Source organism: Arachis ipaensis, chromosome B4 (assembly GCF_059453495.1).
Source record: "Arachis ipaensis isolate K30076 ecotype BB chromosome B4, ASM5945349v1, whole genome shotgun sequence".
NCBI lineage: Eukaryota > Viridiplantae > Streptophyta > Magnoliopsida > Fabales > Fabaceae > Arachis > Arachis ipaensis.
The window spans coordinates 6,683,216-6,700,468 of NC_142439.1; the positions used below are offsets into that span (position 1 = coordinate 6,683,216).

The 17,253-nt window shown below is 31.9% G+C and overlaps 2 protein-coding genes across 2 annotated transcripts; one reads left to right on the forward strand and one right to left on the reverse strand.

The window, feature by feature from the left end:
- Positions 1-4,129: 4,129 nt before the first annotated feature.
- Positions 4,130-5,053, reverse strand: LOC107635927 (uric acid degradation bifunctional protein TTL-like). Its single transcript, XM_016339475.1, has 4 exons — positions 4,895-5,053; positions 4,678-4,779; positions 4,458-4,584; positions 4,130-4,338 (listed from the first exon to the last, which is right to left on the reverse strand). Exons 1-4 carry the CDS (start codon positions 5,051-5,053, stop codon positions 4,130-4,132), a joined length of 597 nt encoding a protein of 198 aa, XP_016194961.1.
- Positions 5,054-10,576: 5,523 nt separating this feature from the next.
- LOC110265618 (uncharacterized) lies at positions 10,577-14,774 on the forward strand. Its single transcript, XM_088483031.1, has 7 exons — positions 10,577-10,600; positions 12,665-13,032; positions 13,112-13,347; positions 13,451-13,667; positions 13,884-13,976; positions 14,073-14,174; positions 14,259-14,774. The coding sequence occupies exons 2-3, from the start codon at positions 12,675-12,677 to the stop codon at positions 13,270-13,272; spliced, it is 519 nt and encodes a 172-aa protein (XP_088339157.1). The 5' UTR covers positions 10,577-10,600; positions 12,665-12,674; the 3' UTR covers positions 13,273-13,347; positions 13,451-13,667; positions 13,884-13,976; positions 14,073-14,174; positions 14,259-14,774.
- The last annotated feature ends 2,479 nt before the right edge of the window (positions 14,775-17,253 follow it).

Genomic DNA, 17,253 nt, shown 5'->3' on the forward strand with positions numbered 1-17,253 from the left:
TATTTAGTTGAGTTTTGAACTTTTGATGATGGTTGATAATGGTTGAGTTTTGCCTATTTGGTTAAATCTGATGCAGATTCAGAAATTGTTTCTTATATTTTGTGTTGTTTGATAATGGCTGAGTTTTGAATATGGTACATAATGGTTGATATTTTGTTTCCTGTTTTTTTGTGTTGTTTCATAATGGTTGTGTTTTGATTATGGTTGATATTTGGTTAAATTTGATTATGGTTGAGTTTTGACTTTTGATGATGGTTGATAATGGCTGAGTTTTGCCTATTTGGTTAAATCTGATGCGGATTCAGAAATTGTTTCCTGTTTTTTGTGTTGTTTGATAATGGTTGATATTTGGTTAAATCTGATTATGGTTGAGTTTTGATGATGGTTGATAATGGCTGAGTTTTGCCTATTTGGTTAAATCTGATGTAGATTCAGAAATTGTTTCCTGTTTTTTGTGTTGTTTGATAATGGTTGACTTTTGATTATGGTTGATATTTGGTTTAAATCTGATTATGGTTGAAATCTGATTATGGTTAAATCTGATTATGGTTTTTGTATGGTTAAATCTGATTATGGTTGAAATCTGGTTAAATCTGATTATGGTTAAATCTGATTATGGTTTTTTTATGGTTTGCTAATGGTTGAAAATCCTAGTTCATATAAACAATTTTCATTTACTTTTATTTCAGGAAATATGAATTCTGAAACTGTGAGTAACCTTGTTACTACTGGAGTTGGTTCTGAGGCTGCTCCGGTCGAGTTTGATGAACCTAGTTCGAAAAGGCTGAGACCAGCAACCTCTGATGTTTGGAAATTTTTCAAAAAGCTCGGTCCAGATAAGGATGGAGTAGAACGTGCTGAGTGTAAAGGATGCAAGAAAGTGTTTAAAGCTGGAGGTAAGCGATATGGCACTTCTACTATAAAACGTCATCTTGATAGTTGTACTCAAATTAAGCATGAAGATATTGGTCAAACTATAGCAGAATTGCAACTTAAAATGGGTTCACTTAAGATTGATTCAGGAGTGGCTAGAGATATGTTTGCTGGGTATGTAGTTGCTGGGGATAAGCCTTTTAATATGGTTGATGATAGGAGATTTAGAAATTGGGTGAAATATATTAGTCCAACTTTGAAACTTCCTTCTAGGAACACGGTTAAGGCTGACATAGTGAAAGTCCACAAGAGAGAAGCTGCGAAACTTAAAAAAATTTTAGTTTCCATTCCAAATAGAATTTGCTTAACATCTGATCTTTGGACTTCAAGTACCAATGAGGGGTTTATATGTTTGACTGCACATTTTGTTGATGAGAACTGAAAATTACAGAGTAAAATTCTCAATTTTTGTCATATGCCTCCTCCTCACACAGGATATGAATTGTCTTCTAAAATCTTTACGCTTTTGACTGAGTGGAAAGTTGATAAAAAGATTTTTTCCATTACTTTGGATAATGCTTCTTCTAATGATACTTGTGTTGAACACTTGAAAAGTACTTTGGATGTGCATGGTTCATTGTTGTGTGGTGGTGAATTCTTTCATGTTCGTTGCTCTGCTCATATTTTAAATCTTATTGTCCAAGATGGAATGAAAATATGTGGTGATGCAGTGTGTAAGATTAGAGAGGGTATTAAGTTTCTGAGAAAATCTGAAAGTAGAATGGTTAAGTTTAAAGAATGTTTTGAAGATATTGAGGGACTTGAGTATACGACTGCATTATGTTTAGATGTTCCTACTAGGTGGAATTCACTTTATGCAATGCTTGCAAGTGCTATTCCTTATAAGAAAGCTTTTGAATTGTATAAAGTAAAAGAAGCTGGGTTTAGGGAGTATTGTCCTTCATCAGATGAGTGGAGAAGAACTGAAAAGATATGTGATTTCTTGTTACCATTTTACGAAACTACCAAGTTGATGTCTGGAACTTCTTACCCAACATCCAACTTGTATTTTTTACAAGTTTGGCAAATCCAGCTGATTTTAATGAATAGTTTAAAGAATGATGAAGTGCTTATAAGGAACATGGGAGAAAAAATGATGATTAAGTTCAAGAAATATTGGGAAGAATACAGTGTTGTTCTTGCATTTGGGGCAGTTCTTGATCCTAGATTTAAACTCAACACTTTGGTTCATTGCTATAATGAGATTGATCCTATTAGTGCTAAAGACAAAGTGGAGCATGTGAAGAGTAAGTTATACAAGCTTTTTGAGGTTTATGACCAAAATTCCTCTACAACTGTGGAGAGTTCTTCCCAACTTTCAAGTAATTTTTCTCAGGCAACATCTTCTGCAATTGGAACTCAGCTTATTAAAATTGTTGGTGTAAGTATTTTTATCTACTTGATTATATGTATTTTTAATTTTTCATGCTTTTTGATTCATATATTGTTTGTAATGCAAAGGATTTGATGTCCCGTAATCAAGAAGCTGAAGTGAAAAGTGGAAAGAACCAACTGGATATTTATTTGAGTGAGGCAACATTATTTTGCAATGATGCAATCATTGATGTTTTGCAATGGTGGAAAGACAATCATCATCGTTTTCCAACACTATCACTAATGGCACGAGATTTGTTGAGCATTCCTATTACTACCGTGGCTTCAGAATCTGCATTTAGCATGGGTTCTCATGTTTTGAATAAGTATAGAAGTCGTTTGTTGTCAGATAATGTTGAAGCGGTGATTTGCACCAGAAATTGGATACGTGGATATGATGATTTTGGTATATTATATTTATGACATACATACTTGAGTGATTTTGACCATTATTATGTACTATTTTGCTAATATATTTATTTACTTTTTTCTAGAGGAAGATAAAGATCAGGAAGATATTGCAAAAGGAGAAGGCTATTCTTCAGGAGTTGGTTCCAATGATGTTATTGACTTATATGAAGATGAAGATGAAAATTAAGTGTATTGAATTAAGTTTAATTTGCTTTGAAGACTATTTATAATTATGTTTTTGGACTTTGGATTATATATTTATTTTGTCTATGGGACTATTTATAACTATGACTTGAGTATTTTGGATAATTGGATTATGTTTATTTACTTTGAAGACTATTTATATACTTTGAAGACTATTTATATTTAATATTTGTATTTATATTGATTTAAATTGAAGATATTAGATATGTTCTTATAAAAAAAATTAATTAGGTGGGTTTAGCCCGATTTATATTGATTTAAATAAAAGATATTAGATATGTTCTTATTAAAAAAAAAAAAAAAAAACTAATTAGGCGGGCTTAGCCCGCCAGCCCGCCAGCCCGCCATTAGGCGGGGCGGGCTAGGATTTTGGGACCGCCAGAATAGGCGGGGCGGGGCGGGCCAGCCCGCCAGAGGGCGGGCTTCCGGCGGGGCGGGGCGGGGCGGGGCGGGCTTGCCCGCCTGACACCCCTATGCTGAACCAATACTTACCTTTTAGCGGCGGTTTTAAATCAACCGCCGCCAAATTTGCTTAGTTCCTCACTCTCATATTTGAATATAGTCTCTTTTTTCATTATTAAGAGAATATAAATTACTTTATTTCTCATTAGTTTCATCAATCTTTTTCTGAATTTCGATTGTCTTTCGCAAATTGTGAAACTTTTTATTGGTAAATAATTTGGGTTTGCCCATATTTGATTTTTTGATATAGTCTAATTAGTTAATTTTGATCAATTTGTTTGACTCACTGTTACCTAAACCGTGAGACCAATTTCTGGATTTGTGTTATGTATAAAAGATTAATCACTTTAAAAAGAGATTTTATTTCAGTCATGTGAAAAAAAATTACAAATTAGATTTTCTCATTTACTATAAGATATTATAAGGTTGCATTCAAGCATAAATGGAAAAGAAAATTGTTAGATAGTTATCAGTTAATGGCAGCTTTAATCGATCATAAATTAAAGTAGGGCTTTTTCGAAAATATTCGTTATTCAATCCGAATCTTAAAATTCCAAAAGTAGTCACATATGTAATACTGCAACCAAACCCATTAAGCTAAGTGGATGTGACCTAATTCTTAAAATACAAGGTCAAAATTTCTCTTCAACATCGTATTGACCTGGGTGAAAATACTCTGTCAAGAATCTATGACTTTCACGTGTTATAGGATCTGGTATTTCATCTCCATACCATGGCATTTTGTTCAAATCGAAGCCCCTTTTGCAACATATACATGATCTTGTATTTGCTGGTTATCGAAAGTTTCTTTGTCTTCTTCCAAAACCTTTTTGTTATCAGACTGCATGGAGATGTCAATTCTAACAGAGAAAATTTCATCTAAATTTTCTGCTGAATCAGTCTCTATCCCATCTAGACTGTCCTTAACTACTTCGCCTGAATATTCAGTTAACACTGAAAATATGAACATCATACAACAAGAAGGACATTCGTCAGAAATTAATTTAGTGAAAACATGGTATGTTAATATCAGTAGAAACTTTTAGAACAGATCAAAAATAAACAATAGTTACCATCTCCCTTATTAGTACTTTGGGCATATCTCTTGGATAGAAGATCTGTAATGTGCAATTCTATATACTTCATTTCCTCCTTTGATGCAATATCCAACTCAACAACATGGTCGTTTCTAAAGCGCGTCTACATAATACCAGATATAGTTTATAGTATTTTTTTGTAAAATACACTAATTATTTACAATGAAATTTTTGTATTAGGAATGTATTCTTATACCTTCAATTCAGCAAGTATTTCAGAAGAACTCTTTTCAGATGCACATGTCACAAAAGTATACCCAAACCTCTTTTCGTACATTGATCCCCATTTATGAAGTTCCTACACGTTTGAATGTTAACATAACAAATATTATTCCAATACATTTGGTTCTCGTATATAAACTTAACATATACATTATTCAATTAAACAATAACTGTATACCTAATGAACGAACTTGCCTGGTATAATTGTTTGCCTTTTTTAAGTATTCCTTGAAACAAGAGCGTCCTGATATAGCCTCCAACCAACACCTAACATTCACTTTACGAAACCATATGTCTCTAGCAACAGCAATTGCATGTTCCAACAAAGAGAACGGCGCGGCTACAGCCATTTCTGTAGTAAATGTCGGGCTTGAACAGCATGATGAAAAGTCATTCATTTCCACTTGCCTTGTTATTCCTTCATATTAAAATAACTAATATTTATTAGTCATAAAAACATTAAGATTAGTTAAAGATTATCATATATGTTATCTTTAAATAAAACCGACATTAAGAACAATAACATCAAACAATATAGATACCTCATTCTGCGTAAACAAATAAAAAAATGGATGAAATGGAAAAAAAGCTTTAATTAATGAAAGCTGTGATTCCAGTAAAGAGTTCATTGAAATACGAAAATGCAAATCGTGATGTAACCAGCCAACTATATAAAAAAACTGATTGATAACTTATTAAACACACAAATCTTTTGTAAAAATTAGGTTTTACAATCTCATGTTTCATTCTGCAACATCATCAATATTTTCAGATACATTGTCTGTGGGGTCTTCTGTATCATCATCCTTTGTCAACTGTAAATCTCCAATGTCCTCTGTCGTTGACATGTTTAACCCTGGCTGTGGAGAGAAACCAACTTCAGCTTCTTCATTCTCTTCTCCCATATCATACAAGTCTCGTGGCTTCACATGAACAACAACGCTCCAACCTTTATCTACTTCATCGTCCACATAGTATACAAGATGAGCCTCTGATGCCAATATGTACGGTTCATCATCTTCTCGATCACCATTGTGTATTGAACGAGAGAAGTTAACACTAGTAAGACCCAAATGATCTTTTTTGATTCCTCTAGTAGTAGTCGTATCCGCCCAAATACACTTGAACAGCACAACTGAGAACCGACTACTGTAATTCAATTCAATTATTTCTACAATTTTTCCATAATATGGAACACTACCAATAGCCACTTTTTGGTCACGCATGCTTGCATAACTTCGTGTATTAGACGAGACATATACTCCACTATTTTGGATTTTCATCCCTTCATCCTTTGCCATAGTTCTAAACTTATACCCGTTGACATTGTACGCCCCATAACGCCTTGCTTGCAGTTTGGGTCCACATGCAAGGCATTTAAGCTCATTTGAATACTCAGTGCTCTCCATCGGTACCTGACACCATATAACAGCCATTCTTACATGCATCATAATTAAAGTATTATAGTATGACTCGCTGTATCATTACTCCTTGGCATAATGCTTACTGTATACTAACCTCTTGCTTGAACCACTGAACAAATTCCTTGTGCACAATGCTGTCTATTTTTTATTGCGACCTTGTTTGACCTCGCAGCATTCTCTTTGTTTTTTGTCTAAATGAACTATTTGAAATAGCACAACATTATTCACTAATAGTGAAAGGCTTTACAGATTTATCTCCGAGAGTTGAAATTTAACATAATATCACTTACTCAATAAATTCAGAAACAGCCTCGCAGTTGACTAGCACGTGACGATGTGCTTGATGTTGTTCCATCTGACTTAGCTTAAAATGAGTTGCAGCCCCTACCGCCTTTCCAATTTTCGGGAACATTGTTTCACATGCATCAGGGATCACTCCACTAGGTTGATCGTCAACTCGCACCGGTCGACTCATCCTTGTTTCAATGTCATCCAGATATCTAGAACAAAAGGTTAGAATCTCCTCAGATAAGTATCCCTCTGCAATTAATCCTTCTGCTTGAGCCCTGTTGCGCACATATTGCTTCAAACGTCCCAAATACCTTTGAATGGAAACCATATCATATAAGTATCCTTCTGTTTTTTTTTATTTTGTTCGTCATTATTGTCCAGCAAGTTATTAAGAATTTTTTGGGTTGTCAATCAATAGGCATATACACTACTTACAAGCTTCAGCTTCTTGTATTTGTTGTAATTAGAAGTACATAATAATTTAACCTTTTGTGGTTTTAGAATCATGGACTAACCACCATGTCAATGATAAAAAAAAGGTTAAGTAAACACTATGTGTAATTTCTTGAGGGTGATGACTTACCGTGTTTGGACAAAATGGATGAGCAGAGGCGGTAGTTTCTTCGAGCTTTTTATGTTGTATACCCAAGTAATTGTACTTTCAATCCTTCACAAAAAAAAATGTAGATTTATGATACCATTCAAATGGGGAACAATTCAACCAATTTTGATACCGAAACAAAGTAAAGTTTTTACATTACCCATATTTTAATAATCACCCATCCCAGAGAACAAATATATTGAAAGTTAAATTTTACCTTAACCGAAAATGCGTTTGACATCAATTTTAGAGCCATTGATTAGTTAATTATAACTCTCTTACTGTTGATCTCTGTATTTTTTTGGCAAATTAAATTGGGTGCATGTAATTCTTAACCAGGAAACAAATATCATTTGGGATATTCTATGTATATAATAAAAGTAAATAAATCCTCCTGCCAACATGTAACTAGTATATGATTAAAAGAGGTAAAATGCAATCTAGACTTATAAAATCTTGTATGCATAGATTCAAAAATTAAAATATATCTTGTGCATATTAATGATTTAAATACCATAATTCAATGCACAGAAAGCTTTGCCGCTTGGCATAACAGAAAGAGATGGATAGGGGAGAGCATAAATTTTTCAATACACAACTTCTTGAGTTATTAATGATAAGGTATGGTGAAAAACTAACCTGACACCTTTGACATTGAAAATTGAGAATATTGTAAACTAGCAGCATACAATTCTTTATATAGGCTTAAAGAATCTAGATTTTTATAACGGTTTCGATTTGGCTGACAAGATATTGCTACGTACCTTTTAAGTAGCTTTTATCTGTTATGGATTGTTAGGAAAAATAGCAATGTTATCGATTACAAAACTTAATTTAAATTTTAAAACCAAATGATGAGGATTGGTTTATTATGAATTTTTCATAATATGAAACGTATTTTTTTTAAACTGAAATTGGCAAGATTTGGTTCAATATAAAATAAAATTGATCTGACTACCAAGCCAATTCGAGCTTAACCCGATACTAGTTAGTATTTTCTCAATAATCATTATGTTGACCATAACAAATTTAGACTACCCTCAAAAAAGGATTAGTGAGGAAAGAATGACTCAATCACGCGTTGCATCGTTTCAGAAGGACTTAACCTTTTTTAAATGGACGAAAAAATATAAAATCCTTCTTTTTTATTTTTATGATTTTTAATTCTTTTCTCTTTTACTAAGTAAGTTAAACCGTTATAGTAGCGTTCGATTAATTTTAGGTGTAATCAATTTAATTAGAAAGATTAAAACTATTGTTTGCCCATGTTTACAGATTATTATAATTAGATAATCCTGTGTATAATAAGATCTTGTATACTAGCAGCAAATCATAAATGTACAGGTAAAGATAATGAAATATCTGAATTCGAACAATTACAAATAAATTCAATCTAAAAGGTCTTTGTCGTCTTCCAAAATTTTATTGACATCAGAATGCATGGCAAAGTTAATTCTTTGGTTGGTGAACCCCACTAAGTCGTTTTCCGGGTTCACCCGCTTTTCTTCTAATCCCCTCCGTTGTTGTACATCGTTGCTCAGTATTCTTTCGTGTCCTCTTTGTCGTTTTAGAACCTGTTTCTCTTGTTCCAACTGGCCAAGATGTCCGTGGACAAGTCCCATAATCGCTATAGGATGTCTTTGCTTCGATGCTTCAGGTCGGGACTCTTGTGAGATTACTTTGCGTCTTTCCAGATTTGAAGAATGCGCATCTTTGACCACAAGTTTTTCTGTATTAGCTTGAGGACGTATGATTGCTGCGCCCTCGTTGATATGTCCGTCAACTCCTAGGGCTTCAGAGTCAGAAAACATGTTCAAATATCTAGGGATGTCGTCCGCCATAGTGCGATACTCATTTCCGGAGGTCCGGCAAAGACGTGTTTTTGTCTTTAAATGTTGTTTGCAGGACTGAAAAATTCAATTACCCAAATATTAAGTTATTTAGGACGAAAATCATTACTAAAGTACTAACTGTAAGTACATATGGAAATTATATATTCCTTGGTATAGAAAATTTTAACGTGTACAAATTAATGAATAAGGTCAAAAATTTAGTTAAAAACTTTTACTTATATACTCAATAAAATTGAAACGGCTTATAAAAAAAATAGACACAAACGTATATGTCACACGCGCATTTTGTTTCTAGCAATTAGTTAGAATAAAAAAATTTGTGATTTCAATGAGTAGAGAAATCCTGAACAAAATATGCAAAGCGAATTCAAACGTGCTCATGAAAACTCTTGTTCATAAATGGCGAATTTATATTTTTTTATATAAAGGTAATTTGCATAAGGTTGCAATGGGTGCAAATGAACGAATGAATAGATTTGAGACCTAAAACAGAGCTCTGAGTGAATATGACAGTAAATTAATACATAAAAACATAGGAGATTGAGGGGATAATAGTTCTAGAGAATGATATTTGATAAAAGGAATTCAAAATCAGATACCATATGTGTTCGGAGGAGAGAAATGAAATATTTATATTACCTCTGTGATCAATGGAAAATTATATCTATTTAAATTAAATTTGAAATTCAAGTGACATAAAATATCTAATTTTACCTAGTTATCATATCCTAATCCCGTTTAAGAAGGATGAGGCAAATTTGTTAGGTAAGTATAGAAAAATTTAACTTTTTAAATTAATTTATTTGGAAGAGGAAAAAATATAAATAATATAGATAACAAAGTTATAACTTTATTTATATGAATACAATTTTAATTGTATTTGCAAAACATGTCAGTATTTAAAATGCAGTTAGATAATAATGCTTATGGATCAACTTAAATTTTAAACTACTATAATGGTAAAAACTCTAGCCTGTTTTATCGGAACAAATCAGTTCCGTTACTACGCTATGTTTTGTATTTGAACCCAAATTGTGTGCTCTGAGTTTTCCCAACATAAATTACCCCTCGCTGCCACTAGTTTAGCCAAAACCCTAGCCTAAGTCAATCCCCGTTCACTGCACATTCACACGGCGTCTGTTGGGGTTGTAGCCCTACAACCGTCGCCGTGCCCTTCCGCCACAATCCCGCCCAGCGTTTCCTCCTTTGCCTGATTGTTCATCGTCGCCTTCAAGTTGTTTTCCCGTTTCAAAGGTGAGTTTTTGTGTTTTTTGAGTTGAATTTTATTTGTGGTTTTGCTCTGTTTATATGTTTCTGATTAATGTACTGGTGAAAATGAATTTTTCCTCTGCTCTGTAAGTATAAAGTTTGAGTTGGGGTGGATTGGTACAAGTTTTGCAGCTACTCTATGGTGTCACTGTTCTTCTCGAGGCATTGACCTTGTGTCCCGTTTCAGTTATTTTTGGGCAGATCTGTTTCTTCTCGACGTCGCTGTTCGGCTTTGCATTTGAGGTGAGAGTTGCATGCTCTTTTTTCAGTCGACTTTATTAGTTGTTGCACTATATGGTGATGTATTTCTAACCGTGCGTATCCTCTTGACATCTTCATCTGTTGTGCTACTCGAATACTATATTGCCTTCTTGTGCATCCGTGACACCTTGGGCTGATCTGGGTGTGGGTTCAACTTGTTCCATGAAAAGCTGCTAGTGGATTCTGGATAGCTATTAGGCAAGTTTAAATCTTTGTCTCAGCTTTACATTTTGTTTCTTTGTTCTCTTGTTTTGTTGTTGTGCTTGTTGGAGTATGTTGCATTCTAGAACACAAAAATAAAAAAATACAGCAGTAGAAAACAAATAATTGTGTTGAATAAGAGAACAAATTATTAATAGTGAGTTTAGGATTTCACTGTGCAGGATAACGTGAACAATTTTCTCTTTACATCAATAATTCTTCCCTAAATGTCCCCCTTTTTTTTTATTTAATGGTAAAACACACTTATTTTTTATCTTTTAAGCATGAAATCTTTTTTTGAAATTTTAAAATAAAAACTCTTTTAAAATTCAATGTAACATGATACAGAAAACTATTTAAAAAAAACTAATTTAAAAAACTCATTCTTGTTAAGTTCCTAATGATTATGGTCTTTGTTAGCAAGTTTTGAGAAGTGGATACGAGCCAAATTTGGTAAAGATCTGGATTAGTAAGCCAATTAAAAGGTAACTTTATAAAATAATGAAACTCAATAACAAGAGTGGAGTTCAAAAGATAATTAAAGAAAAGGTCTTCTTTGTATAAATTTAGTTTTTAAACTAGATATAGTGAAAGCTAATTTTTTATAGTGTTGACACTAACAAAACTTATATCCAAAGCTTGTAGAAAGTATCATGGGTGTAGAGCCACTGTAAATATGGTATTGACCATGTTGAAAACTTATGAAACACCTCCTTTTTTATTCTTAAATATTTTTGCATTTCTTGAATTAAAGTTATATCTGATAGGAATAAAATTCTGAAGAAGAATGTCTATTAAGATTTACAATTATAGTATAGTGGTGGTCAAATTCTCCATTCAAGTATTTTATCTTCTAATGTGAAACTCACTATTCTTTAAGATGCTATTTATTGTAATTTATTAGTACACAATTGATTTAGTTAATTGTTAACTTTCTGTAGTTAAATTTTTGTTAGTAGAGTTTCTATGAACAACGAATGTGAAATTAATTGATCAGATCAAGGTACGTGAATTTGTGCACTATTCCTCAACTAATCAGATTGGAATAATAACATCTTTGAATATAATTATTTATGTATCAATGGATTATTTAGGTTTTCATTTCATATTAAGAGAAAGAAAATCAGCATTGAAAAAATTAAGAGTCTACTTAACAGAACTGCAAAAAGGTTATCTAGGGAGGAAAGACTTAACATTGTTAAACTAATTCCATGTACCATGAATGTATCCAGAATGTTGCAAAACCCAATTCAAATCCAAATAGTCTTATTATTATTAAATTTATGTGATATAAAGGTCTAGCTAGATTGTATTCGTTGAAATGATCTATTGCACAACTCAAAATGCTATAATAATTAAGTACTTGTTGGTCTATTCAATCATTTTCAACTTTCAAGTGGCAACATGTGACTAATAATTGATGCTAACAAACCAAGGATCATGCGAACATTTGAAAATTTTATATATACAAGTTAAGTGGCTTCATGTTATAATTTTGTATGCCTATTATCATTTCTAATGTTTAAAAATAGGTGCGATGTGCATGTATCAATGTGTGTCTGAATTATTTCGTTGTTGGGCTAATTTGACCGATTACAAATTTCAATTGTCCTAGGTTTCCTTTCTTAGCTTTATTATATAACTTTCATGTGATTTTCTTTTTAGCTTGTTGAATACAAATCTTTTCTTTAAACATATACTTGAGTGGAGATGTTCTTGGATTCAAAATTCATGGTTCTGAAAGGAAGCATGCATTTGTGACTTGAGTTTTTAATAAATGTAAGAAGTTAGAAATTGTGGTCAACATTTCAAATTCTACTACCGAATGGAAAAAATGTTGTATTTTTTAATCATATTATTTAAGATTTTTTAAAATTTATAACTAACTAATGATTTTTGCAAATATGAATCGGTGATGCTTGCCAATTTTTCATCATACATGTGATTTCTAGATTAGCAATATAAATTTGTTTAACCTTGAAATGTTACCTTTATAACCTCTTTATTATTGGTTTTTTGGTAGATTCGACTCTCTAATAAGTTTCATTAGTTTATGTGAAGGTTTGAAAAAATGCCTAGAAAACCGCAGTACAGCTCTATCCCCGATGCCGGCACTGCTGACAAAACTCAGAATGTCATTGCTCCGACATCCGGAAAAAATACTTCATTCCGTCCACCGCGTATTGAAACACGGGTAGCTCCAGCAACTCAGAAAGATGCCGGTGATGCTACCGCACACCTCACAGAGACTGAAAATGTTGCTGGGCATGCCCAAATATCTTTGGAGGATGAAGATTATGATCATGAGGCAGATGAGGTTGGGTCATGGGATGACTTTGTTGATAACTTGTATGCCGAAGAAGAAACTGTAAGCCGTAACAAGCCCTATAAAGGCAAAGATACGGATTATTGGACTGTTGTAGTAAGCGGTAAAAATTTTTTCCCTGCATCCTATATTTAATTTTTAATGAATGGCCACTCAACTAAACCTTGTAAGTTGTTTCTTAGATGGTGGCGTCACAAGAACGATGAATTTGAGCGTCAGGGAGGCTATAATACTACCTCCTGGTAGACAAATCATTCTGGAGTTTAATACAGAGATGCAAGCGATCGGTCAGGCAGCGGGATTATTAAGTGGATTTCTAGGAAATTTGGGAGCTGACTTTTAGCATTTTCCCATTAACGAAGAAAGTTGGAAGACAATGGACAAAGCTCTGAAGGAACATGCATACGAGACAATTAAGGTATAATATTAAATTTCGTAGTTTTTTACGTTATGTAAAATTGGAGCAAATTCCTTTACTTTCCCTTTGTTGATGTTAATCGCATTTTTGGTCAAATATTTAGCGGACCTTTCTGTATGAGGAGGATGACCGTGGGAAAAGAAAAAAAGGTCATGATTCAAAGGCTAGGAAAAATTTGGAAAGAAGCAAGAAATCACTTATACCATAAGTGTTATAACGAGCAACTGAGTTGGGAAGATAATTTAAAGAAGAAACCATCAGGAATAAATGTATAGCAGTGGAGATGGTTCGTCAACTATCGTTTGAAGGAATCTACTAAGGTAATTAACATTGGATTCATACTCCATTTAGTGTTGTTATTTTAATCATTTTGCAAAACTGAATAAAATGATTGATTGAAAGTGATAGTTGTAAAAGGCCAAAAAAATCAGTCAAATAAGTTTCTAATCGTTCAAAAAAATGGGATAATATTAACGGGGCATTACTTTCTTAAGAGCCTTCTACATGATTAATTGTATTTTTATCTTTATCTATAGGAAAAGTGTAGACAAAATGCTGTAAATCGGTCGAAGCAACTTTTTACACATACTGAGGGCTCTAAGACAACTGCCAGGCTAAGGGATGAAGAGGTAATTATGTGTGTATTATCTTTCATACAAGTTTTTGTGGTTTGTGATATAATTCTGTAACATGTATGATTGTATGCATATTTAATGTGGGTACAGGAGAAAAAACAGCAAAGGCGCATTGGTATAGGAGAGTTGTTTATTATGACTCATAAAAAAAGGAATGGATCTTATATGAACGATGCTGCGCGTGTTGCTGGGGTAAGTGTTGGCTAAGAATTATTTTTGCTATATTCATGTTGCAAACTTCAACATGACAACAACCAAACTATTGTATGACTGTAGGAAGCGATTGCGAATATCGAGAGCCAAGATGGTTCCTCGAAGGAGATTTCACTTACTGATTCGCTTGCGCAAGTTCTTGGAAAGGAGCATTCAGGACGAGTTCGGGGGTTAGGTTTTGGACCATGTCCGACCGAACTTATTCATAACACGACCCAACAATCAAACTCTGGAGCGCAGATAGAGGAGTATCAGAGGGAGATTACAGAATTAAAGGCAACCGCAGCAGAACAAAAGGCAGAGATTACAGAATTAAAGGCAGCGACAGCAAAACAAAAGGCAGAGGAAATGGAAAAGAGACAGACCATGGTAAATCTGGTAAAATACATGTTACAACAGCAAGGAGACACTTTGCCACCTGAAATTGAAGCACAGCTGAAGTCTTTGGGGAATGTAGCACAATAGGGATCTTTTAACAATTAACTGTTTTCTTCTTTCCTTTATGAATAGTATACTTTGAGGTCAAATTATTATCAACTATTTTATTTTGTCATCTATATATATGGATCATTTGGGATATCTTAGAATTGTGTTTTATTTTTTATATGGTTTTTTTTAATTGTAATTGCAGACATAATCAGTTAAATTAATACGAAACAATTTTAAATTAAAATATTTCATGAATGTTGTTTGTCATATGAACACAAAATTCAAATAAAGTATTTGTTTGAAAAAAAAGTTATTGTTAGCGGCGGTTATGTTTGAATGCTGCAAAATCCGGTTATTTAAACAAACTCGGATAGCGGCGGTTATCTGACCGCCGGGAAACGTGTCTCAACGACTCAACCCAGACCTGGAAAGCAGCAGCAGTTCCAAACCGCCGCAAAACGTATTCGCCGGTAAATTGAGGTTTGGCAGCGGTTATTCCGGCGGTCGAAAAAAACCGCCGCTAAAGGTTTGCCGGCGCCCTTAATTTCAACGGTTTTTTAACCGTTGCTGTATGTTTAGCGGCGGTCAAAAAACCGCCGCTAACTGCGTTTTTAACCGCCGCTATCTGCCGGACCTCTTGTAGTGAACGTAGTATTATTATCAACTATTACAAAGCGCAAAATCATTCTTCTATATATATATATATATATATATATATATATATATATATTATCTTTCTTTATTAATTGGCTCGCTCTTCGTTAAAAATAAAACAATTATTATTTTTATATATAAATTTAATTTAAAGCATTGTCAATGTAAAATGATTTTAATATTTTATATATATATATTTAATCACGTAATGTTACATTAACAAAAATAATTATTTTTTATATTAACTAACATAAATAGTCATATAAAAAAATAAATATAATTATATAACTATGTAAAATATTTTATATATACTGTCAATATATCAAAATTATTTTTTTATGTATGTTTATCTTTTTACTTTTTTTTCCATTAATTTCTAAAAGGAAAAAGTAATGGTGGGACGATTGGAGAATGATGAGGAGATAGAAGTTTACGAGTATGTCTAAAATTGTTTTGAATAAAAAAGGAAAAAGAAAAAGAAGATAAGGAATGGAATGCACATATCTTTTATAAAAAAAATTAAAATAACTATTTAAAAGTCGCGTTTAATTTGTTCCCGCATGGTGTCTTATGGTTTATTTATTTATTTTTCAATGCCCTTTTTTTTATAAAAGATATACGTATTTTTTTATTTAAAATATTTTTTAAAAAATAAAAATGTCAATATTTTCATATATTATATATAATATTTTAAATAAATTATACTTTTATAAATATTTTAATAAAAATTGTATTGTATAATAATATTTTTAACAAATGAATTAATCAATAAAATTTTAATATAATAATTTAATTATTTATCAAGTAATATAAAATAAAATTTAATTATTTTATAATTTTATGTTATCGTTTAGAATATTATTTTAATATAATTTTTTAATATTATAAAATATTAGTATATAATAATTAATTTTAATAAATAAAAAATTATATTTTTTGTATAATACTTTTTTTTATAATAATTTTTTATTTATATTTAATAAAATCTAATAATTTATAAAAATGTAATACATCTAATATATATGAAATTGTGCTTATTTTAAAAATGCCTACAATTTTTTGTAGAAACTAGGAGAAATAAAAGGGAAAGATTCAACAAGAGTTAAAAAGAATCTCATTGTGCCAATGAGCTATAACTTAAATGGCAATATGGTATGATTTTTTTGATCATATTCATTTAAGAGGTTACAGATTTAAATCTCTCTATTTTTAATAAAAAAAAATCTGACTAGCATGTGTATGTTTAGGTATTGTTTTAAATGAAAATTTTAATATCAAATTAGCTCAGTTATTATAAATTCAGAAATAATATGCAAAATTGAAATTGTTCTAAAAATATATTTTAAAAATATAATAAAAATATCTTATTAAGAAATATTATAAAATAATCTTTTTATATTTTCCTTACATTAAATATATCAAAAATGAATAAAATATCGTTTTTGTCTCTAACGTTTGGGATAAGTCTCAAAGTTATCCCTAACATTTCAATCGTTCTATTTAAGTCTCTAACGTTTCAAAACTGACTCAATGTTGTCCTACCGTTAGAGATCCTTTAAAAGAATTGACGTCGGGACAAAATTGAGACGATTTTGAAACGTTAGGGACTTAAATATGACGAAAACGTTAGGGACAAAAATGATACATAGAAATAAATTTTAATTTTATCCTTTAATAATATTAATAATTTTTTACTATACATAGTATTCAATTATTGAAAGATAAAATTAAATTAAAATTTATTTTTATGTATCATTTTTGTCCTTAACTTTTCGTCCTATTTAAATCCCTAACGTTTTAAATCGTCTCAATTTTGTCCCGCCGTCAATTCTGTTAACGGATCCCTAACGGCAGGATAACATTGAGTCAATTTTAAAACGTTAGGTACTTAAATAGGACGATTGAAACGTTAGGGACAACTTTGGGACTTACCCCAAACGTTAGGGACAAAAACGATACTTTACTCATTTTTGAT